The sequence below is a fragment of the Hibiscus syriacus genome, unplaced genomic scaffold (assembly GCF_006381635.1).
Source record: "Hibiscus syriacus cultivar Baekdansim isolate YM2019G1 unplaced genomic scaffold, ASM638163v2 tig00110279_pilon, whole genome shotgun sequence".
NCBI lineage: Eukaryota > Viridiplantae > Streptophyta > Magnoliopsida > Malvales > Malvaceae > Hibiscus > Hibiscus syriacus.
The window spans coordinates 288,944-313,753 of record NW_024062659.1 but is presented as its reverse complement, the minus strand read 5'-3'; the positions used below and the strand labels follow the sequence as shown (position 1 = coordinate 313,753).

The window sequence follows — 24,810 nt, the reverse complement described above, 5'->3', positions numbered from 1 at the left end:
ATGATTGAGCAGACATGAATGGAAAAGTAGATTTAATATAAAAGTTAGCTTAGTCAAGGAATGATGGTTTGCATGCATCCATGCACTTATTATTATTACTTTTTCTGTTGCATATCTCTGTCGTGAAGCGGCTAAAAAGCCATTTAATCTGCAAGCACAAAGCATTTTGTAGTGGAGCCGAATCAAAGTGACCTATGCAACTAGTGCTATCAATTCAATTTCAATGCTAATTTGTGTGAGTAGTCTCATTCCATTGGATTGTTTCTTGTGTATATATCTGCAGATTTCATACTATATTCTGCTACTATTAGTGCAGAGTTTGGATGTTTCCTTCTAGTTCTGGCTATCTTTCTTGATGGGATTAGAAAATTTTAATGCTGTTTCAGTGAACTTTATAATCTCCACTAGGGGGAGTCATTGATATTACCAGCATTCCGATCCGAATTTTCCGTTACTGTTCATGGAAGCTCTCTGGTTTGTTAAAGGTTATGTGATTGAGTTACCTGACTTTATTATCAGCTGGTAATGGTTGGTATATTCATTTTTGTTTTGATAGTTATCCATCTCATAACACAATAAGGAGCCATGCTGAAGCAAATGAGAATCAAACTTCCGACCCCGAAGTTCGAAACTCTTTAAAGCAAGAGGTAAATTTCGCCATGTATGCAAAGATTATGCAGGTTTGGGATATACATACAAAGCTACGTTAGAATAGTTTCGTTTTTTTTTCCAGCGGCTTCTACGCCTTCATGATCGATTGCAGGACCAATCTGCGGCTCGGCATGCATTTGACAAGGCATCAAGTCATAGGGCTTTTATCAACTTTTATGTTGCATGTATTTTCAGGATAATGACATTATAGATAACTTGTTGCATCCCTTAATGAGTTCATTCATGTAAATTCCAGGCTGCTAAGAAATTTTTAAAGGACATTGCAGTTTTAGAATTGGAAATTGCCTACTTGGAGAACCATCTGCTCTTGTTGTACAGAAAAACTTTCAATCGACGATTCTTGTGTTTGAAGACCATAGAGGAGAATCCGAAACCAACTTCAGTGGCGCAAAAAGAAACGTTTACTGAGGTTCCGGAAGATGATATTATGTCAGATAAAGAAAATCCACCAAAGGAATGCATTGATGTTTGGGGCACTAAGAGACTGTTAGATTCTAGCATTGTTCGGAGCCATTCTTCACTCTCTCGGGGATCGGCGTATTCGGTTACTTCTCCACAAAAGAATGTAGATAAAGCTGTAGATTTATACCATTCTCAGTGTCGCAACCGTATTTCGGTTGGGCCCCGGGATTGAGCTTCAACTTGAAAAATGTGGATTGAGAGTCGCCACCGATCATTTATTTAAAAATAAATGGGTTGATAGATACCCTATTTCTTACATGATCTGTGTATTACTAGAAATATGTCGGGCTCGGGAGTCGGTTACGGTCAAGGAAGGATTAGCACCCTTGAACCGCTCTTTCGGTACTACGTAATTTCCAGTTGTCTTAATTAAGAAAATTGTAATTTTAAATTAAAAGGTAAAATTTGATCATGAATTACTTACCTCTGATTAATTGACGAAAATACCCTTAAAAAGTCATAAGATGTGTTAGAGGGAAAAAATAAATAAATGAAAAAATGAAGAATAAAAATAAGTAAAAAAAATAAAAGAAAAAATAAATAAATAAATAAATAAATAAATGAAATATTAATATATATATATATATATATATGAGTAAAATAGAAAAATAATAATTATAACAATAAATAGTAATATGAAAATAATATAATATAAAAAAACCAAAAACAAAAAAATAAAATATAAACCAAATATAAAAATATATAATGATAATTGGCTTATAAATAAACTATTAAAAATATACATATATATGTATAATGATAAAGTAAAAAAATTAAATAAAGATAATTACAAATATATATATATATAATAATACGCTTATAAGTAAAATTTAAATATATATATATATATATATATATATATCTATATATATATATAATAAATATAGTATTAAAAATAATCAAATGAATATAAATAAATAAAAAATATATGTATATATAATAATAATATATAGTGTAAAAAATCAATTGAAAATCATTTAAAAACCATATGTATATATATTTATATAATGACAATAATGTAAATAATAAATAAATAAAAATATCTATACAATAAATAAAAGGACTAATATAAAGAAAAATAAAGATTGAGGCCAAATTTGAAAGACAATTAACGTTGATATTACGCATTAGGGGATAAAAAAATGAACACGCCTCGGGGTAGATCTAGGTTCGAAACTTCGAAACCCCACCCATTTTTGGTCATCGGCGCAACCCACGTTTTGGGTTATTCGAACCAAATCTCAAAAAAATAACGTGCACATGCGAGAAATGAACGAATCAAAAAAATGCTACATTTTATTTCCTTTTCGAATCGTTTACAATAGCTTTGCCTTTGTATTTTCCGTGTTTTCCTCTGTATTTTGTCTGTAAATCGTGTGTTACAATAGTGAGTTACAATGACTATTTATAGTGCTTGTGGATCCTATCTTTAGGAGTTTAAATCATAGTAGAACTCTATCATATTTTTAAGAGTTTGAATCCTAGCAAAATTCTATCCTATTTTTAGGAGTTTGAATCCTAGCAAAATTCTATCCTATTTTTAGGAGTTTGAATCCTAGTAGGACGAAAAAGTGTGTTGGCAGCTGCCCCTCTTTGCCCATAGTCGTGTAACGGGGATAGGGCAAAGATTAAAAGACACACTTTTCGTTCAGTGGAGTTGAAAATTGACTCTGATGTTTCAATAACTCCCTGTCGAATTGAGTTACGGATGTCTCCTCCGTCGTGAAGCCGAGTTCATCTTGAAATGATATGAAATTGAAGCCGTAATTCGGAATTTGAATCAGCACGTGGCTTCTCGTTGCCCTTCGGTCTTCTTCTCGGTTTAAAGACCTTAAATCGGAATCGAACTTTGAAATTCATTGACAGATAGCTTTTGCTTGAAAATGGTTGCTTGTCACTAAAGTACGATTAACCCAGGTCCTCTTCTCGACTTGAAAACCTCGACTGCAATCAGAAAGTAGTGCGATTAATGTGTCATCGAGCTGAATGGAATTTTGTTGGCAGATACTCCTTCTTTGAGTTGGATATCATTCGTCGTGAAGTTGAAATCCAATCTAAAGATGGATGATGCTTGTGTGCACGATTCCCTTCGTCATGAAGTTGAAACCGCGGGTGGCCCCTTCGTCGTGAAGTTGAGCCTGAAATTTGATATCCTTCGTCGTGAAGTTTAAATCCAAGTAAGTAGCATTGTTCTGAGTCCAATATCCTCCGTCGTGAAGTTGAAATTGGCTCTGGAACCGGGAAATTATTTGTTGACAACCAGCCATCCCTTCGTTGTGAAGTTGAACTTGTGTTGTCTCGAGTCCAATATCCTTCGCTGTGAAGTTGAAATTGACTCTGAATGAAATTTTGTTGACAATCAGTCGACCCTTCGTCGGGAAGTTGAGCTTGTGTTGTCTTGGGTCCAAGATCATTCGCTGAGAAGTTGAAATTGGCTCTGAAATTGGGAAGTTGTTTATTGACAACCAACGGTCCCTTCGTCGTGAAGTTGAACTTGCGTTGTCTTGAGTCCAATATCCTACGCTGTGAAGTTGAAATTGGCTCTGGAATTGGGAAATTGTTTATTGACAACCAGCGGTCCCTTCGTCGTGAAGTTGAACTTGCGTTGTCTGGAGTCCAATATCCTTCGTTGTGAAGTTGAAATTGGCTCTAAAATTGAGAAGTTGTTTGTTGACAACCAGCGGTCCCTTCGTCGTGAAGTTGAACTTGCGTTGTCTGGAGTCCAATATCCTTCCCTGTGAAGTTGAAATTAGCTCTGAAATTGGGAAGTTGTTTATTGACAACCAGCGGTCCCTTCGTCGTGAAGTTGAACTTGCGTTGTCTTGAGTCCAATATCCTTCACTGTGAAGTTGAAATTGGCTCTGAAATTTGGAAATTGTTTGTTGACAACCAGCGGTCCATTCGTCGTGAAGTTGAACTTGTGTTGTCTGGAGTCCAATATCATTCGTTGTGAAGTTGAAATTGGCTCTGAAATTGAGAAGTTGTTTGTTGACAACCAGCAGTCCCTTCTTCGTAAAGTTGAACTGCGTTGTCTGGAGTCCAATATCCTTCGCTGTGAAGTTGAAATTGGCTCTGAAATTGGGAAGTTGTTTATTGACAACCAGCGGTCCCTTCGTCGTGAAGTTGAACTTGCGTTGTCTTGAGTCCAATATCCTACGCTGTGAAGTTGAAATTGGCTCTGAAATTGGGAAATTGTTTATTGACAACCAGCGGTCCCTTCGTCGTGAAGTTGAACTTACGTTGTCTGGAGTCCAATATTGTAACATCCCAAACTATGGGTTAGTGACTAAATGGTAAAGTTTCAGAAATTTGGTGATTAAAAGTAGAAGAATGGATTAGTTCAATGATTTGTTCGGAAATATTTCCTGAAAGTCATTAGTAATTATCAAAGGAATTAAAGGGCAAAATGGTCATTTAGCATGAAAGATATTTTTTATCTCTTTATTAAGAGATAAACATGAGTTGGGGAAAGAGTTTCTGAAAACTCTTTCTTCTTCCCTTCTTCTTCTCCAACGTGCAGGGCAAAGGTAAGGTTTTCTAAATTGTTGGTTATTTGTTAAATTAAAGATTAGGTTTTGATCATTAGATGATAACTAAGCTTAAGGAAAGCTTAAGTTGTCTTATAATCAAAAGATGAAGAAGTTATAAGAGATTAAAGAAAATGAGTTTTTATATGAAATTATGGAAAAGAGTTGATAAGTAGAATTTAAAGTTGGATTTGACTTGTCATCAATCTAGTTAAGATATATGCAGTGTTAAAAGTGGAATTCAAACATGTTGGATTATTGATGTAATTCTTGAATTTCATATGAAGGATAGGATTTGAAGGTTAAAGATGAAATAAATGAGTATAAATTGGTTTAAGGATGTGTACTAGAGTTAAGAGTGAAAAAGGGGATTAAACATGAAGGATTTAATCCAAAACGAGTGGATTTTCGAGTTCAAAAAGAGGTTCTGGGAAGAGTGCATTGATGCACATTCATAGTGCATCGATGCATCAAGGTTAAAACCCAGAAATTTGTTTGAATGTGCACCGATGCATTGGTAGTGCATCGATGCACTCTTTTAAAATAAATATATCGAATGCAATTCATGCATCGATGCATAAGTAGTGCATCGATGCATCCCGTTAATAATGAAACATCGAATGCAATTGATGCATCGATGCATAAGGAGTGCATCGATGCATCCCAATAATAATACTACATCGAATACCTTTTATGCACCGATGCATCAGTAATGCATCGATGCATACCTTCATTAAAAGATGAAATTGACTTTTCTCTTAGTCTAAAGAGTGAAACATTAGAGTATATTAGTTATAATACTGATATACATCCATGTATGATTATGTAGATTTATAACGTGATCCCGTTCTGAATCAATTGAGGAATTAGAATCGAATCAAAGCAAAGCTAAGGTGAGTGCAATTTATTTTGTACTTATTTTATTGAATTAACATTGGCTTGTGATGAGCCAGTGATGGAGTTACTATGGTAAGAAGTAACTTCTAAATTGTTATGTGATTACCATGTATGCATTAATACATAGAAATAGATGGATGCTATGTTATATTATTTATATGCTTAAGTGAAAATGCAACATATGATATATGTTATTTGACATGACATGCATGGTTACATGAAAGAAAGCTATGTGACTACATGTATATGTGAAAGAAGCTATAAGCTTATATGCACATGTGATATATGTGATATGAATTATATGAAATAATTTACGTGAATACATGTATATATAATACATGTGAGATGATATGAGATATATGGTTACACATACATGTGGTATGTGATAGAAGAGAAAGAACAAGTGATACGAAATGTATAAATAAATGCCCATAGTATATGATACGAGAGCTATAGGTATAGTTGGCATGCCAAGAGTCGAGGGTTTACCTATGTTGAAAGGAACATATGGATAGTTGCCGAGGATCTTTATGACCTCTGGATAGTTACCGGGGTTCTTTGTAACCTCTGGACAGGTCCTTCGGGATGAATACTGAACTAAGGTTCGGTGCCCCATGAGGGAATTGATACGAGCTGTGGTGACAGCATTAGTGCACAACCTCAATGCACTCACATACCTCTATTCTCAATAATATACATGGGCAATGAAATTGAAAGACAAATGAAAGTGAAAGTGATACAAGAAGGTAAGTTGCAAGTGTGCATGACCTGATTGTATATTGTTATCATACAATAGATTCATGCATATTGATATGTCATGATTCAATGATATGAATGCACATACATGAATTATATGATGATATGTGTGTTTCTGGGTATAGTGATATATGTGTTATATGATGAGTATATGGCAAGTGGAAAGGATTTATTGATAGTGTTTGCATATGTATGTCTTTTATGTATATGAAATGATATATGGTTATATTATATGTTTTATTGCCTCACTAAGTCAACGACTTAGCGTGTGATTGTTTCACACGTAGGTTTCGAGAAGAGTAAAGAGTAATGCGGAGCAAGACAGGTCAGTTCTCCTTACCAAATGTCAGATCAGAAAATATATGTACTGTATATAGACTGTAGTTGGCGTGTAGTCTAAAGATATAAATTGTATGAACTCTGATATATATTTTGTAAACGTTTTGAATAAGTTAAATGTTATAAAAGTTTTTAAATTACTCACTATTTTATACGAATAAATGTTTGAAAAGTCAATGTGACACCTCGGACTCGTATTCGGGTCGGATACGGGTTGGGGGTGTTACATTTAATGGTATCAGAGCTACGGTTTAGCCGATTCTAGGCTTAAAACGAAGTCAAAAGTGTTTTAAAAAGTATCCATGCCAACACAAAGTGGAAAAAAAAAATCTGATCTGATAGGGTAAGGAGTGTGCTGTATTGTTAATAGAGTTAAATAGTTATGTTATATAAGATAAATGAATACTGAGATAAATATATGTTATATGATATGATAGATGATATGTGAACATATGCAAATGACATGTTATATGATATGAATTGGATGATTATATGCACACATGATATGTGATAGAAGAAATGATATGAGAGTTGTAAAGTGAAATACAAGACGATAGACCTGAAGGTAATAGCATTAACCTGCCCTGGCCAGGCAGGGAGAAGAGCGAAAACCTCAGGGAATGTCTGTAAAAGAATAGAGAATGATTCATGATGTTGAATGATGTTCCGATGTGTTTTCAATTGTATACTTCGTTAACTCATAGAACGAATGTATTAAAATAGTTAAAAGAGTTATGAGCAACCGAGCTCAAGGGTGAATTTGAGAAAGGCTCTGTTGTTACAGACCTTTGGATAAATGATATGAAGATAAGGCTAGAAGATGTTCATTTCTCCATAGTGGAGAAATTAAATTGAGAAGCTTGTTAATATGTGGATAAGATAGAATATGGTGAACAAGTGTCACCATAAGAATGTTAAAAAGATCTAATGACGTGGTGAGTACTTATAGAAGAACTCAAGGATAAGTGTATAAGGGACAAGTGTATAAGATGTATAAAGTCAGAGCTTATGAGTTTGAAATGAAGTGATAGTATTGAGCATAAATAAGAGTATGTTTATGATAAGGGTTTGCAGTTAAGATGGAAAGAGTTAGCGTTGGCTAATCAGAGTATGTGATAAAAATGTACTGGAATTATAAGATTATAAAATATTGTCAGGATATGATAACTAAATCTGAAATGGATCTGGATACATTTGCATATTTGGATCATAGTAATGTGGTATAGTAAAGGAAAAGGAAGTAAGAATTTGTATATTTAAGTAAAGCTGAGGATTGATAAGAAGAGTTTGAGAATGTGTATATCGATGATAAGATTTTAGGACACAGGAAGTCAGAATATTGAGTTTGAGCAAAAGAAATTTCAGGATGTATGAGAATAGAGGTGAAATTGATAAATTGAGTAAGCGAATTTTGAGATAATTTAGATTGGAAAGGATGTATATGATTGGTATAATAGGGCTTGTGCCCTAGATTGATCAAAAGTTATTATCTAGCTGTCAGAGTAAAGGTGCTAGAGTTATAAGATTGGAGGAAAGATAAAGTGGAGTTAATCAAATATGATATGAATCTGGATGTGGTTATGTATCTTGATCATACCGATATGATGTAGGCAAAGAGATAAGCATTGGTATGTTTTAAAAGTGGCTTTAAAGAAGAAAATACAAATACAAGAGATGATAAAGAATAAAGTTCTGTATAAGAAATAGGGATATCAAAGTTATGAGGATGCAATGAAGATGGTTACACAGAGATGAATATAGGTGATAAGACAGGAGTATGTGAACATGAAAGGAAAGATATGATTTGTATATAAGAAGATTTTGATAATAAAAGGATAAATGGATAAAGAAATGAAAAGGTGGTGTTTAAATGATTAAATATGATAAAGGGTTATAAGGAAGTGCATATTATAAGTTTGATTAAAAGTAAGAAAAGTATGTAAGGTTATATGAAGAGATTATGTGTATCGTAATACAGACAATGATGAAAGAATACGTAAAAGTTTGGATTGTGGTGAATTAATTAGAAAATGAGGAAAGAAATCAATTGATTGATTTTTGATATAGAGTGATGAGATGGATGTTACTGTCAACGTGATGAGTGACATTATATGGAATTTTAGAAAGGTCAGAGAAGAAATGCATAATTGAATAAGAGAAAAGACAGCAATGGATTAGTATTACGGGTTATCGTTTATATGATAAGCAACAGAAGATGAATGTATAAACGAAAAAGATAGTTGGAAAACTAAAGGATTGAAAAGTAAGTTTCTGATGATGACAAGAAAGAATAAGTCAGGGAAGCAACATAAGAACATTAGAAGATATGTTCTTATTAAGATGTGCAGTGAAAATTCGAGGACGAATTTTCTTATACGGAGGGGAGAGTTGTAACATCCCAAACTATGGGTTAGTGACTAAATGGTAAAGTTTCAGAAATTTGGTGATTAAAAGTAGAAGAATGGATTAGTTCAATGATTTGTTCGGAAATATTTCCTGAAAGTTATTAGTAATTATCAAAGGAATTAAAGGGCAAAATGGTCATTTAGCATGAAAGATATTTTTTATCTCTTTATTAAGAGATAAACATGAGTTGGGGAAAGAGTTTCTGAAAACTCTTTCTTCTTCCTTTCTTCTTCTCCAACGTGCAGGGCAAAGGTAAGGTTTTCTAAATTGTTGGTTATTTGTTAAATTAAAGATTAGGTTTTGATCATTAGATGATAACTAAGCTTAAGGAAAGCTTAAGTTGTCTTATAATCAAAAGATGAAGAAGTTATAAGAGATTAAAGAAAATGAGTTTTTATATGAAATTATGGAAAAGAGTTGATAAGTAGAATTTAAAGTTGGATTTGACTTGTCATCAATCTAGTTAAGATATATGCAGTGTTAAAAGTGGAATTCAAACATGTTGGATTATTGATGTAATTCTTGAATTTCATATGAAGGATAGGATTTAAAGGTTAAAGATGAAATAAATGAGTATAAATTGGTTTAAGGATGTGTACTAGAGTTAAGAGTGAAAAAGGGGATTAAACATGAAGGATTTAATCCAAAACAAATGGATTTTTGAGTTCAAAAAGAGGTTCTGGGCAGAGTGCATCGATGCACATTCATAGTGCATCGATGCATCAAGGTTAAAACCCAAAAATTTGTTTGAATGTGCACCGATGCATTGGTAGTGCATCGATGCACTCTTTTAAAATAAATATATCGAATGCAATTCATGCATCGATGCATAAGTAGTGCATCGATGCATCCCGTTAATAATGAAACATCGAATGCAATTGATGCATCGATGCATAAGGAGTGCATCGATGCATCCCAGTAATAATACTACATCGAATACCTTTTATGCACCGATGCATCAGTAATGCATCGATGCATACCTTCATTAAAAGATGAAATTGACTTTTCTCTTAGTCTAAAGAGTGAAACATTAGATTATATTAGTTATAATACTGATATACATCCATGTATGATTATGTAGATTTATAACGTGATCCCGTTCTGAATCAATTGAGGAATTAGAATCGAATCAAAGCAAAGCTAAGGTGAGTGCAATTTATTTTGTACTTATTTTATTGAATTAACATTGGCTTGTGATGAGCCAGTGATGGAGTTACTATGGTAAGAAGTAACTTCTAAATTGTTATGTGATTACCATGTATGCATTAATACATAGAAATAGATGGATGCTATGTTATATTATTTATATGCTTAAGTGAAAATGCAACATATGATATATGTTATTTGACATGACATGCATGGTTACATGAAAGAAAGCTATGTGACTACATGTATATGTGAAAGAAGCTATAAGCTTATATGCACATGTGATATATGTGATATGAATTATATGAAATGATTTACGTGAATACATGTATATATAATACATGTGAGATGATATGAGATATATGGTTACACATACATGTGGTATGTGACAGAAGAGAAAGAACAAGTGATACGAAATGTATAAATAAATGCCCATAGTATATGATACGAGAGCTATAGGTATAGTTGGCATGCCAAGAGTCGAGGGTTTACCTATGTTGAAAGGAACATATAGATAGTTGCCGAGGATCTTTATGACCTCTGGATAGTTACCGGGGTTCTTTGTAACCTCTGGAAAGGTCCTTCAGGACGAATACTGAACTAAGGTTTGGTGCCCCATGAGGGAATTGATACGAGCTGTGGTGACAGCATTAGTGCACAACCTCAATGCATTCACATACCTCTATTCTCAATAATATACATGGGCAATGAAATTGAAAGACAAATGAAAGTGAAAGTGATACAAGAAGGTAAGTTGCAAGTGTGCATGACCTGATTGTATATTGTTATCATACAATAGGTTCATGCATATTGATATGTCATGATTCAATGATATGAATGCACATACATGAATTATATGATGATATGTGTGTTTCTGGGTATAGTGATATATGTGTTATATGATGAGTATATGGCAAGTGGAAAGGATTATTGATAGTGTTTGCATATGTATGTCTTTTATGTATATGAAATGATATATGGTTATATTATATGTTTTATTGCCTCACTAAGTCAACGACTTAGCGTGTGATTGTTTCACACGTAGGTTTCGAGAAGAGTAAAGAGTAATGCGGAGCAAGACAGATCAGTTCTCCTTACCAAATGTCAGATCAGAAAATATATGTACTGTATATAGACTGTAGTTGGCGTGTAGTCTAAAGATATAAATTGTATGAACTCTGATATATATTTTGTAAACGTTTTGAATAAGTTAAATGTTATAAAAGTTTTTAAATTACTCACTATTTTATACGAATAAATGTTTGAAAAGTCAATGTGACACCTCGGACTCGTATTCGGGTCGGATACGGGTTGGGGGTGTTACAAATATCCTTCGTTGTAAAGTTGAAATTGGCTCTGAAATTGAGAAGTTATTTGTTGACAACTAGCGGTCCCTTCGTCGTGAAGTTGAACTTGCGTTGTCTGGAGTCTAATATCCTTCGCTGTGAAGTTGAAATTGGCTCTGAAATTGGGAAGTTATTTATTGACAACCAGTTGTCCCTTCGTCGTGAAGTTGAACTTGCGTTGTCTTAAGTCCAATATCCTTTGCTATGAAGTTGAAATTGGCTCTGAAATTGGGAAATTGTTTATTGACAACCAGCGGTCCCTTCGTCGTGAAGTTGAACTTGCGTTGTCTGGAGTCCAATATCCTTCGTTGTGAAGTTGAAATTGGCTCTGAAATTGAGAAGTTGTTTGTTGACAACCAGCGGTCCATTCGTTGTGATGTTGAACTTGCGTTGTCTAGAGTCCAATATCCTTCGCTGTGAAGTTGAAATTGGCTCTGAAATTGGGTAATTGTTTATTGACAACCAGCGGTCCCTTCGTCGTGAAGTTGAACTTGCATTGTCTGGAGTCCAATATTCTTCGTTGTGAAGTTGAAATTGGCTCTGAAATTGAGAAGTTGTTTGTTGACAACCAGCGGTCCCTTCGTTGTGAAGTTGAACTTGTGTTGTCTTGAGTAGCACGATATCCTCTGTCGTGGATTTGAAATCGTGGATGTTTGGCTTCGAGCTAGATATCATTCGTTGTGAAGTTGAAATCTATTCTCGAGCAAATTGTGAGTTCAAGAGAAACTTTCAATCTGTCGAGTTGGTCAAAGTATAGCTTCTTGCTGCTGAGTTAAGCAACCAACATGAATCTTTAAAGGTGCTTTTGAATCGAGTATCCTTCGTCTTGAAGTCGAAACTTGACTCTAAAAGCTATAAAAAATTATGTATGTGGAAAACGATAAATATGATGCTCTAAAATGTATGCATAAGATGCATGTAACATGAATTGATTATATTTTATCTCCTGAAAAAGGTCTGATAATTTGTATTAGGATGTTGAATCCAAAAATGCCCCAATATTTGATGTTGAATCTTCAAAGACGCCCCAAATGTTCCTCATTTCTTGCTTCAATATTGATTCTGAGCATGAGTTTTGTGTCTAAAAGTCACATGTCATTTACCAAGATCTACTCTAGAGAGATTGTCTTGTTTTAAAAAAAATGTTTTTAATTCTCTTTTATTTTCAAAGTTCTGAAAATATCAATAAAGAGTTTCAAAAGATGTTTAATCAAGAGTTTTGAAAGATGTTTAATTAAAAGTTTTGAAAATATTGTCCCTTTCACGGTTTTACAATTGAGACGAATCATAAAACTAGAGTTCACCGGATATCAAAGAATTAATTACAATGTTAATCCTTCAATAAATTATAGCTATTTGACAAGTGTCAAGATCAAAGCTATCTTTGGGAAATGGTTAAGTAAGGAAAGGATAAAACAAATCTCAGGTTATTATGTTTGGTCAAAGGTTTGGCATTTGATGCTCAAAGGTTTGGCATTTGATGCTCATAGGTTTGGCATTTAATGCTCAATGGTTTGATGGGGTAGCTTGCATGCTCCTCTACTGGAAATGTTCTCTGACTCCTAACCTTCGTGGTCACACTCGAGTTGTGTGATGCCGTATCAAGGAATTTATGTGACCGCCTCAGTTGCACAATTTTTATATTCGAGCCACCTTTTCATGTTTTTAACTTGAACCCTCATTTGGTTTCAAGACATTATTCATGATTTACGTCTTGAACCCCCCTTTGTTATTTTTCTCTACCATGCATTAATTATATTGTTTTTTTGCAAACAAAGATTAATCCTGATGGGCGGGATGAAATCTGAAGATAGTCTCTTCTGTTTAGAAATCCATGTATGATTAGAAGGGACTTTTAAGGCACGTAATGTAGGCCAGGGTTCATGGTTATGAAAGAAAAAGATAAATAGGCCCAAACAAGTGTTTTAGGGTGTTGAACCAATGATCAATTCATTCTGATGCCTTCAATCATGTCTTGCTCAAAATGTCTCTCTCTTGATGCTCTATGATCTTCGAGTGAAGTCATTGAGTGATTCAGGAATGTTTGTGCTTGATCAATCTCATAATTTGAAGCTTGATGCGTCATTTGTTTTCAGGGAATCTTTGCATGTGCTTTTTTGTCCCTTTTTCTTTTTGATTTTTGTTCTTTCTTTTTTCTTTTGTTTTCTTCTTTTTTGTTTATTTTTTCCCTTTTTGTTCTGATTGAATCTTCGCACTTGGCATTTGGTTCACCTTTTGGTATCTTATCTGAATCAATGTTTTCGCTCATGTGAGCATATTTCTTCCACCTTGCCCCAGTGTGGAGGGTGATCCTTGGTTAGGGTTGAATTAGAAGAAAAATACTACAGGCTCAAAAGGGGACACAAGGGATATATTTTTTCTCCTGTTGTGAAGGGATAAATAAATAAAGCCATTCATCATTTCATACATGTAAATCTTCACAGAAGAGGTATCCCCAGGGGGATAGATTTTCAAGATTAATTCTATTCACATGAAAACAATGTAATTAATGCATGATAGAATTATTTCGAATGAATTTTTCTTCTTTTTTTCCCAGATGTCTCAATGTTCAGGCTCCCCGCGAGATGCTCCAAGTTGGTTCTTTAGAAGAATGCTCATGTTAAAATGAACAACTCAATGCCTTGGGTTTTAATGGTAAGAAAGGTTATTTTTTAGTCTAAAAAAGACAGTGGTGTGATCTTATTGACTCAAAGAAAGGTATGAGTATATCAAAAAGATAAAGGCAATGTTCAAGAATTTCAAAAGGATGTAATGTCAAAATTTTATCTTTTGGTAATGACCATGAGTTGTTTTGGGCAAAGAATCAAGGTATTTTATTCTGGGGTTTGAGACAGGGTAAGAAAGGTCTAATCTTTCCATATGTCAAAAATCTATAATTCTTGAAGAATTAAAAGAATCATTAATTCATTTAATATTCGAAGAACTAAAGATTAAAATTTGTTCAATTGCTCCACCTTAGAAAGCATCATTCAATCATTTAAAAGATTAAGCAAACATGAAAGATCAAAGACGTGTTCAAACAAAACAATCCTCTAAGTGCAAATGGTATATGCCATGCCCCCTTCTTCGGCAAGCGCCTTATAGTTTTCAGAGGAATGTTTGGGGCTTCTTATATGGTAACAGCTAACAGCTTCAACATCGTAGCCCTTAGGATATGAGAATTCTTTTCTTAGATCATCCTGGCAGGCTTTGTCCTACAATCAGCTGATCAGGCTCCCACTGTATTGTTTTCAGTTTTGTTTTCTTTTGATGTTACAATTTTGCTTCTATGTGGTGTCATGTGGTTAAAACCACTTCATCGAATCCTCCATGAAGAAATTTCATGTTTATGAAAATGCTTAAAAATGAAATGTAGATGCACAACGCAAAATGAAAAAAAATGCATAAAATGTTCGAGGCATTGATCCAGAAAAGTGTCCATTATTATAAATAATCCTTATTTCGACAAAAATATTTTATCTTGTAAGAGACATAAAAACAATCAAAGGTACATTCGGACTAAATCCTCTAGACCCCGAACAGCTTCCAGCAGGTTGACAAGTATTCTGTTTTCATCTGTCACTGGTTGTATGCCTTGTTGGACCATTCCAGCTTCCCTTGCCAGGCCGTATAGATGGCGAGCTACCTTCTGTACTGCGTCTCTGGCCTTCACCCTTTGTTGTGCTTGTTCCCAACGGAAACGCCACTGTAAACATCCGTCGAAGGGCATTATCTAAAGCTTGCTTGCTTGCTTCTTGAACCTATCTACAATAGCTTCTAACTCAGCTATTGTTTTGTCATCTCTCTCATGTTGTTTCTCCAGATCAGCCATCCAGATTCTATTGGTTTTGATGCTGACTGCCTGCTAAGCGCCTCTGGGCAGTCTTTATCTGTTCCTTCCAAGCTCTCTCATTCTAGTATTTAAAAGCCACTTTCGACTTGGAGTTATCCTTGACTTTATCTTGATACCCCTTTCTCAAGTCTTCGAGCTCTAAACGGACTCTTTTTGTTCTCTTTCTAGTTTGTCTGCTCAATCTTTCTGAGAGTCGGCATCTAGATTCCACTGATAGCGCTCAGCCTCAAGTTCCTTTATCCTCTTCCCCAGCTCATTGTTCACAGCTTCAAACTCTATTTTGGCTATCTCAAGTCCAGAAGGGACATGCCTGAGATACTCCTCCATGGTCCGTGTGTCCTCACAGTTTGACACCAGGGTGTTGTCATTTTTTCGCAATCTTCACCACTCTAAATAGTCTGGGGTAAGCATGTCTTTAGCAGCCACAATATCCATCCGTAACACTTTCTTCCATGAATCGACAATCTCTTTGATCTTCTCCTTATAACTGTCACCGTGATACTCAAACTCTGATTTAGCTAGTCTGCATGTTGCTGGGACAAACTGACGTGCCCCATAATGTCTAAGTGCTAACAATGGAGCATACCCAACTGCATCCCAAAGTTCAGGTAAGGTCATAGTGTCAGAGTCCCCACATTGGAAAAGAACGTCACTGAGGAACAACCATGGGGCTCTCCAAGTAATATCTCGGTCTTGATAGATGAGTGAAGACTTTCATCCACTTCTCTTTTGAAGTTCCTTCATGCCATTTCATGGTGATGAACTCTCTCAAAGGTGAATACATAGTTCTAAATCGGCGGTAGGCAACCCCATTATTCTTCCAGAAGTGGCTGTGAATCCAGACTTGAAGGAGCTGAACACATCCAATGAATCTACCTCTGTCAGCTCTTCGGTAATGGTTGAGAGACCGAAAGGTCTCGGCTAAGATGGTTGGTGCTGGGTTGACCCGTTTCGGAAGTTGCTTAAACAGTTCCACTATGGCTGCATCAATGCATCCCAAAATCTTCGGAAAGATGATCAAACCATACATACCTAGTGCAAAAAAAGGTCTATAGTCTTCCATTCATCAGGGTGGTCATTCATTAGTTTCCTTATGTGGATCCACTCAACCAAGGCTCTGATTAAGGGTTCATCGGTCTTAACATGAAGCAAAAGTGCAATGTCACCATATCGTTGACTGAACTTCTTTTTCCAATCATTCTTCCAACTGCCCCAGATGTCCCGAAGCTCTTGCATGTCGTTCTGCTTTAGGCTAATAGAGGCGTAGCTAACCAGTTCTGACACATAGCTTTCTTGAAGACTGTCTCCCTTTTCCTTCTGAGTCTTCTCGGACCATAGTCGTACGTCGGGGTTTTTAATCTCTTGTATTACAACACCTTTATCCATTAATTCAGATTATTTTGTGTAACAAATACCTTTTTAGGGATCAATGGCCTCTTGTTATGATGCAAATGATGAAAACAAAATAAAAGAGGACAAAATAAAAAAATTAGTGAGGTAAATCAAAATAATAAAATGAAAAATCCTACCCCCACATGATATCTACCCGAACATGCTTAGTATTCCTACTCGGACATGATCTCTATCCTGCATGCTAATTTCAAACAAAATCCTAACCGCATATTTGTCTAGTTCATATGCTTTGAACAAAAAGTAAAGCATGAAATAATTCTGGCATCCTAGGGTTTGAAATGAGGTTTTGGGATAGGCTCTAATTCTTCAAAGTCTCCCGGTTTAGGTGCTAAAAAATGGTACCCGAGTTCTCCTTGCTGGTGCCCCCTTGGGCTTGTCAGACCCTTAGTCCTAAACTCATCACAGGCTTGTGTGGACTAAATTAAACTCGAGAGGACACATTCCCTTATGTCTATGCGGAGAATAAATTCACACGAAGACATAAGGTATATAAATCCCGAATGTTACTTGCTAGGCATATGCGGTGAATAAATTCACACGAATGTGTCGCTTTCACCCCCACTTAAAACGGGTTCAGAGCTCGGGTTTAGAGCCTTAGATGAAAAAAGACTTTAATGGCTGAAATCATTGAGAAAACGGTTAGTACAACTATTTACTCGAAAAAATATAATCAAAAGTAAGCAATAAGGATCGAAATGTTACCTTAAAATTTAAACTTACCATTTTCGTTAAAAAGACAACAGAAAATTACCTTAGCCTGACTCACTTGAGAATCCCCAGCGGAGTCGCCAAGCTGTCGCAACCGTATTTCGGTTGGGCCCCGGGATTGGGCTTCGACTTGAAAAATGTGGATTGGGAGTCGTCACCGATCATTTATTTAAAAATAAATGGCTTGATTGGATACCCTATTTCTTACCTGATCTGCGTCTTACCAGAAATATGTCGGGCTCGGGAGTCGGTTACGGTCAAGGAAGGATTAGCACCCTTGAACCGCTCTTTCGGTACTACGTAATTTCCAGTTGTCTTAATTAAGAAAATTGTAATTTTAAATTAAAAGGTAAAATTTGATCATGAATTACTTACCTCTGATTAATTGACGAAAATACCCTTAAAAAGTCATAAGATGTGTTAGAGGGAAAAAATGAAAAAATGAAGAATAAAAATAAGTAAAAAAAATAAAAGGAAAAATAAATAAATAAATAAATAAATGAAATATTAAAATATATATATATAAATGAGTAAAATAGAAAAATAATAATCATAACAATAATAATAATAATATGAAAATATAATATAATATAAATAAAAAAACCAAAAACAAAAATAAATAAATATATAAACCAAATATAAAAGTATACATATAATGATAATTGGCTTATAAATAAACTATTAAAAATATACATATATACGTATAATGATAAAGTAAAAAAAACTAAATAAAGATAATTACAATATATATATATATATAGTAATAATACGCTTATAAGTAAAATATTTAAAAAACATTATATATATATATATATATATATATAAATAATAAATATAGTATTAAAAATAATCAAATGAATATAAATAAATAAAGAATATATGTATATATATAATAATAATATATAGTGTAAAAAATCAATTGAAAATCATTTAAAAAAACATACGAATATATATTTATATAATGACAATAATGTAAATAATAAATAAATAAAAATATCTATACAATAAATAAAAGGATTAATATAAAGAAAAATAAAGATTGGGGTCAAATTTGAAAGACAATTAACGTTGATATTACGCATTAGGTGGATAAAAAAATGAACACACCTCGGGGTAGATCTAGGTTCGAAACTTCGAAACCCCACCCATTTTTGGTCATCGGCGCAACCCACGTTTTGGGTTATTCGAACCAAATCTCAAAAAAATAACGTGCACATGCGATAAATGAACGAATCAAAAAAATGCTACATTTTATTTCTTTTTCGAATCGTTTACAATATCTTTGCCTTTATATTTTCTGTGTTTTACTCTATATTTTTTCTGTAAATCGTGTGTTACAATAGTGAGTTACAATGGTTATTTATAGTACTTGTGGATCATATCTTTAGGAGTTTAAATCATAGTAGAACTCTATCATATTTTTATGAGTTTGAATCCTAGTAAAATTCTATCCTAGTTTTAAGAGTTTGAATCCTAGTAGGACGAAAAGGTGCGTTGACACTCTACCTTTGTCCATGTTGGAGGTAATCCTTATCCATGTCAATTCATTTGTTTATTCCTTCTGGTTTCTGATTTTCCTTGCTTTCATTCAATTATCCAGAATGCTCAGACAAATACCTCGAATGGACTCAGCCTGGTAGACCATTTCGTTTCCGATCGTATTCCCGAAACACCGAACCAGCTTTCCAAGGAGATGATCAGGACTATTTCAACCATATATTGTGAACTTGCAGACCCACCTTTGAATAACCATGATAACTTTTCCTCCCCCATGTCTTATTCATCATCAGTTGAGGATATGTGGAGAACCCCACTGTGTCAGAAATTCTCATCCTTCAACTTACAATTCGATAACCCTTTTAACATCGCGAAATCGAAGGGATCCAGCTGACCGACCATCGAAATGGTTAAGGTTCGAGGGATTTGCAGGGACAGCAAAACGTTACAAGATATTGAACATAAGCTGCAACATTACAGGTCACATGTTTATCAGCTGGAAGAACTTGACGCTACATGGAACATGAGGAAAAGCTAGCTTTCTGGATCAATGTACGCAATTCTCTGGAGATGGATGTAATGTTGTACATACCAATCTTCATTTTATTTAATTTTCGAGTTAGGCCCTTTAAAAATATCGATTTCGCTTTGTTCATGAAGACATATTTGGTCAACGGTGTTTCGAAACACAATCTGAAGAGATTGTCTTTGTTACTCAAGGTGAGCTTTTCTGATTATGCAATGCAAGCTTGCATTGGACAATCCTATGGATGATATTGATGATGATGATGCAGGCTGCATAATGTTGGTGGTTTCCACTAGAAAACGTTTTTTATTGGATGAATGATCCAATTTGACAACACTTTGTGTGTCTAATTGTCAAAGCCATCAACACAAAGCTACCAAAACAATGGCAGGCCCCTGGTTTTGAAACTCTATGGCATAGCTTATGGTGGTTTGCAACAGAAGTTGGCTCCTCAGGGGCTTGAAAAGATAATATTTATCTTTACAGGGACTGGTATATAAATTACTGCAGAGATCACAACTATGGAAAAATCAGACATTTCTGCAGAGTGCTTGAACAACAACAATGGCTGCCTATGAAGGGGAAGTATTCACTGAAGAGCAAGAAGCTCTGGTTGTCAAATCATGGACTGTGATGAAGAACTCAGCTGAATTGGGTCTTAAGTTCTTTTTGAAGTAAGCATTTTTTCTTGAATTATTTCTTTACTTGTTTTGTTTTTGTTTTAGTATAATAATCATAAATGTCCTTAATCCTTTTTTATTGTATTTTCTCCCCTTAATACTTTGTTTTGGAAAAAAAATGTGACTACATGACTGAAAATCCTTAGTTATTTAGTACCAAAACTATCAGTTTTAGTCTCTAATCTTTCAATTTTTTCAAAATCGTTAGTTTTTGTTTCATTTTAGTATCATGCCGTTAAAAACTTTAATTTTTGTTTCATTTTAATACTCCGTTCAAAATTTAACGTTTAGTTTTGAACAAAATGAAAGTTTAGTACAAAACGGACTAAAACTGATAGTTTAGGTACTAAACACATTAAATTTTAATAGAGGGGTGCTAAATGAAATGAAAACTAAACATTAGGTATGATTTTGAAAAAAATGAAAGTTTAGGTACTAAAACAAGCCAAAATCGATAGTTTAGGTATTAAATGTGTAATTTTCCCTAAAATAAAATCTAGAGAGTATATTTCATTTTAGCACCCGTCGTTAAACGTTTTAGTTTTTGTTTCATTTTAGTACACTATTCAAAATTTAACGTTGAGTTTTGAACAAAATGAAAATTATGTATTAAAACATACCAAAATTGATAGCTTAGGTACTAAACACATTAAGTTTTTAACAGAGGGTACTAAAATGAAATGAAAATTAAATATAACTTTAAAAAAATTGGAAGTTTTTATACTAAAACAGGCTAAAAATGATAGTTTAGGTATTAAATGTTTAATTTACCCTAAAATAAAATGTAGAGAGTATGTTTCATTTTAACAGCCGTCATTAAAAACTTTTTTTTTCATTTTAATATCTCGTTCAAAATTTAACATTGAGTTTTGAACAAAATGAAAGTTTAGTACAAAACGGACCAAAAGAGTTAGTTTAAGTACTAAATACATAAGTTTTTAACAGTTGGTACTAAATAAAATAAAAACTAAACGTTAGATATGATTTTGAAAAATTCAAAGTTTAGGAATTAAAACAGACCAAAATCGATAGTTTAAGTATTAAATGTGTAATTTACCCTAAAATAAAATATAGAGAGTATGTTTTATTTTAGCTCCCGTCATTAAAAACTTTTTTTTCATTTTAGTATCCCGTTCAAAATTTAACGTTGAGTTTTGAATAAAAAAGAAATTTAGATACTAAAACAAGCCAAAATTGATAGTATATGTATTAAATGTGTAATTTGCCCTAAAATAAAATGTAGAGATCATGTTTCATTTTAGCCCGTCATTAAAAAAATTTAGTTTTTGTTTCATTTTAGTACCATATTCAAAATTTAACGTTGAGTTTTGAACAAAATGAAAATTTATGTACTAAAGCATACAAAAACTGATAGTTTTGGTACTAAACACATTAAGTTTTTAACAGCGGAATATTAAAATGAAATGAAAACTAAGCGTTGGGTATAATTTTGAAAAAAATTAAAAATTTTGATACTAAAACATGTCAAAATTGATAGTTTATGTACTAAATTTGTAATTTACTCTAAAATAGAATGTATAAACCAAAATAATCCAAAAAGAAAAAAAAGGTGAAAGTAATTATTTAATCAAACATAGCCTTTTTGTCTTAAAAAGTATTAGATGCTAATTTTTTTTAAAGACTTAAGGGTCATCTTTGTTCTTGTAGTATGCTCAATTTATCATTTTTACCCCTATTGTATGTTTACATCAATTTAATCCTCAAAGTTATTTAATTGCATCATTTTATACCTTATTCCTACTTAAAATCCTATGTTATAAGCCTTAAGTTAAGACTTAGGGTTTATGGGGTTATAGTTTAAGATTTATAATTTAAGGTTTTAAGATAGGGGTAGAATGATGCAATTGAACAACTTCGAGGATTGAATTGATGTGAAAATACGATATAAGCAAAAGTGATAAGTTGAATATATTACAAGGACAAAAATTACCATTTTGTTTATTTTTTTAACGTTATGCCTTTTGTTTTTAATTAAGATTTTGAATGAGCGGTGCAGGATTTTTGAGATTGCACCCTCAGGCAAGAAGCTGTTTTCATTCATGAGATCTCGGATGTTCCATTGGAGCAAAACACAAAGCTCAAGCCCCATGCCATGTCTGTCTTTGTCATGGTAAGTACCGGACCAATTAGTGAAATCATAAGTAGAACGATTAAATTATTGTTACGAGCGTGTCGACGTTGCAGACATGCGAGTCCGCAGTCCAACTCCGTAAAGCCGGCAGAGTTACAGTGAGGGAGACGACTTTGAAGAAGCTGGGGGCACCCACTTCAAATACGGTGTAGTAGACGAACATTTTGAGGTGACGAAGTTCTCTTTGTCGGAGACCATAAAGGAAGCGGTTCCGGAAATGTGGTCGGCCAAGAAGAATAATGCATGGGGTGAGGCATATGATCGTTTGGTTGTGGCCATCAAGGCGGAAATGGTGGCCTGCTCTCAAGCTTAAAGTGGTTCTTAGATTGGGTTCGATTAGGTTTCAAGTTTCAACGATTTAAGGCTCTGGTGATAACATAGTTATTGCTGATTGTTTCTGGGTTTTTCTGTGTTCAATGAAGATAGTAGGCATGTTCAAGGGCCGGATTTTTTTTCGAGAGGATTTAAACAAAACTATCGACAAATGAAAATATATAAACGGATCTAAACAGACGTGGATTAACCAATAATCAAAACCGAAATACTATCAGATGATCAGATAAATGCATATTCAAGTATATATGTCAAGTTTCTTTTCTTCAATATAAGACTAACAGGCAAGAACAAAAAAAACCTATTGTGATTGCACTTCGGCCTCGTACTAAAGCAAGAACGAACCCGTAACTTGCATACTCCTTTATGTTCTAATCAAGTTCTCTCCTTGTAGACCCACTGCACCATAAACCGGGGGGAAATCAGCAACAAACTATACAAAACGACGAGGGACACAAGCTAAGGGCATTAACAATACTTCATCATCTAAAAGATAAGTCAAGTGTGGCTGAAATCGGTTTTCCCAACCACTAAATTCAAATCGAAAGGCACTGATTTTAGGTGCACTTGACAGATCATCTTATGCCACGATCAGAATTCTGTTTTGATTGGCACCATATAAGTTGTCATCGATGCAGGCATGTAATCATAAACAACTGGACACGAAGCAACTAATTTCGATAACAATATCATTCGGGACAAACGAAATGAAAATGGGGATTCATTTACAGCTATACAGGTTTACTTAATAACCAGTTGTCATACTATTTGGCACGGGAAAGGCACTCACTCAAGCACACTTATGTAAATGGATACAAAGAATGGATTTCGTAGCTATTGTAACACACTCGACTAGTAACGAGACGATAATACCAACTTTTAAGGAAATTAAACAGATCGATGTACCCCAAGCCAATGAATATACTCCAAATAATAAACAAAAATGACAATGAGGGAACTGAAACTGCCTTTTGAGGGCAATCATACTCCATCTATAGGACAATGCATCCTGGTCTAGCTTCCTATAAAGGGACCAAACCACATAAAGTTTGGGATTTGGGAATAGCAATTTAGGTCCCTCTCAGAGTCTCAGTTCAATGTTTAGGTTTAAATACTTAATAGGTCCTTGCTCTTTCAAAGTTAAGATTTTTGGCCCCTCCAAATGTTCATCCTAGTTCAATGGCTGTTCCAATGGACAAACAAAATGCCATAAAGATACCCATACCAAAACATCTCCTTCCATTTGCCATCACCCAGATTATCTCCATAAACATGTATTAAGCATACAAAACCTATCTTAGACAAACACAAAAATTGGTATTTAACCCAGATAGTAACAATTCGTAGCAGTAAAAACCCAGATAGAAAACAATACCCAGACCCCAAAATTGGGCTGAGTCGAAGCCTTTAAATTACCTGAGTCTAGAACTCGAGCTTGAGCTCATCTTTTTCATCGGAGAGGTAATGGAGAACGTAAGGGGTGACACGAACCACGGCTACCCAGACCCCAAACATAGCCACGTGCGCCTTCAGCTGCTTCAAGGCCGCCGCCTTGTCGGGTTTGCGCATAAACATTCCTGGGAACATCGCTGCTTCTGTTTTGGGTTGTGCTGTGCTTTTTGATTTAGAGTCTGGGTCGATGGAGGTAGAAGCTTAAACCCTAGCCGCTATAGGGTTTAATGCTATATAGAGGAAGCCATGTGGCACATGACTCTTTTGCCCTCCAAGTTTTCTTTTATTTTATATCCACGTGTATATTCGGATTAATTCGGTAAATCTGGGCTGATAATGTGATGGATAAAAAAAAAGAGAAAATAACCGCAGTGACCAAAAATGCCTTATAATATACGATTTAAATCAATTTTTTTGGATTTGCCAAAATGACCAACTAAATCGCAATGCGATCGATAATTCGCAATGCGATCGATAATTCGCAACGCGATCTCCGGTATCGCAAATTAGTTTCCAGATTCGCAACGCGATTCTGATTATCGCATTGCGATTTTCTAAATTCGCGTTGCGATTTTCTGACTATCACAGTGTGAATATGTAAATCGCAATGCGAGTATGACTATCGCAAAGCGATTCTCACTATCG

The 24,810-nt window shown here is 34.4% G+C and overlaps 2 protein-coding genes and 1 pseudogene across 2 annotated transcripts; 2 read left to right on the top strand and 1 right to left on the bottom strand.

Annotated features, from left to right (window-relative positions):
* Positions 1–460: 460 nt before the first annotated feature.
* On the top strand, positions 461–19,416 carry LOC120115968. Its single transcript, XM_039136567.1, has 5 exons — positions 461–474; positions 557–647; positions 734–796; positions 908–1,249; positions 19,126–19,416. Exons 1-5 carry the CDS (start codon positions 461–463, stop codon positions 19,414–19,416), a joined length of 801 nt encoding a protein of 266 aa, XP_038992498.1.
* A 682-nt stretch (positions 19,417–20,098) lies between these two features.
* Positions 20,099–22,693, top strand: LOC120115822 (annotated as a pseudogene).
* Positions 22,694–23,026: 333 nt separating this feature from the next.
* LOC120115821 (mitochondrial import receptor subunit TOM6 homolog) lies at positions 23,027–24,363 on the bottom strand. The gene is made up of 2 exons (XM_039136421.1): positions 24,130–24,363; positions 23,027–23,112 (listed from the first exon to the last, which is right to left on the bottom strand). Exon 1 carries the CDS (start codon positions 24,298–24,300, stop codon positions 24,136–24,138), a length of 165 nt encoding a protein of 54 aa, XP_038992352.1. The 5' UTR covers positions 24,301–24,363; the 3' UTR covers positions 23,027–23,112; positions 24,130–24,135.
* Between the last annotated feature and the right edge of the window lie 447 nt (positions 24,364–24,810).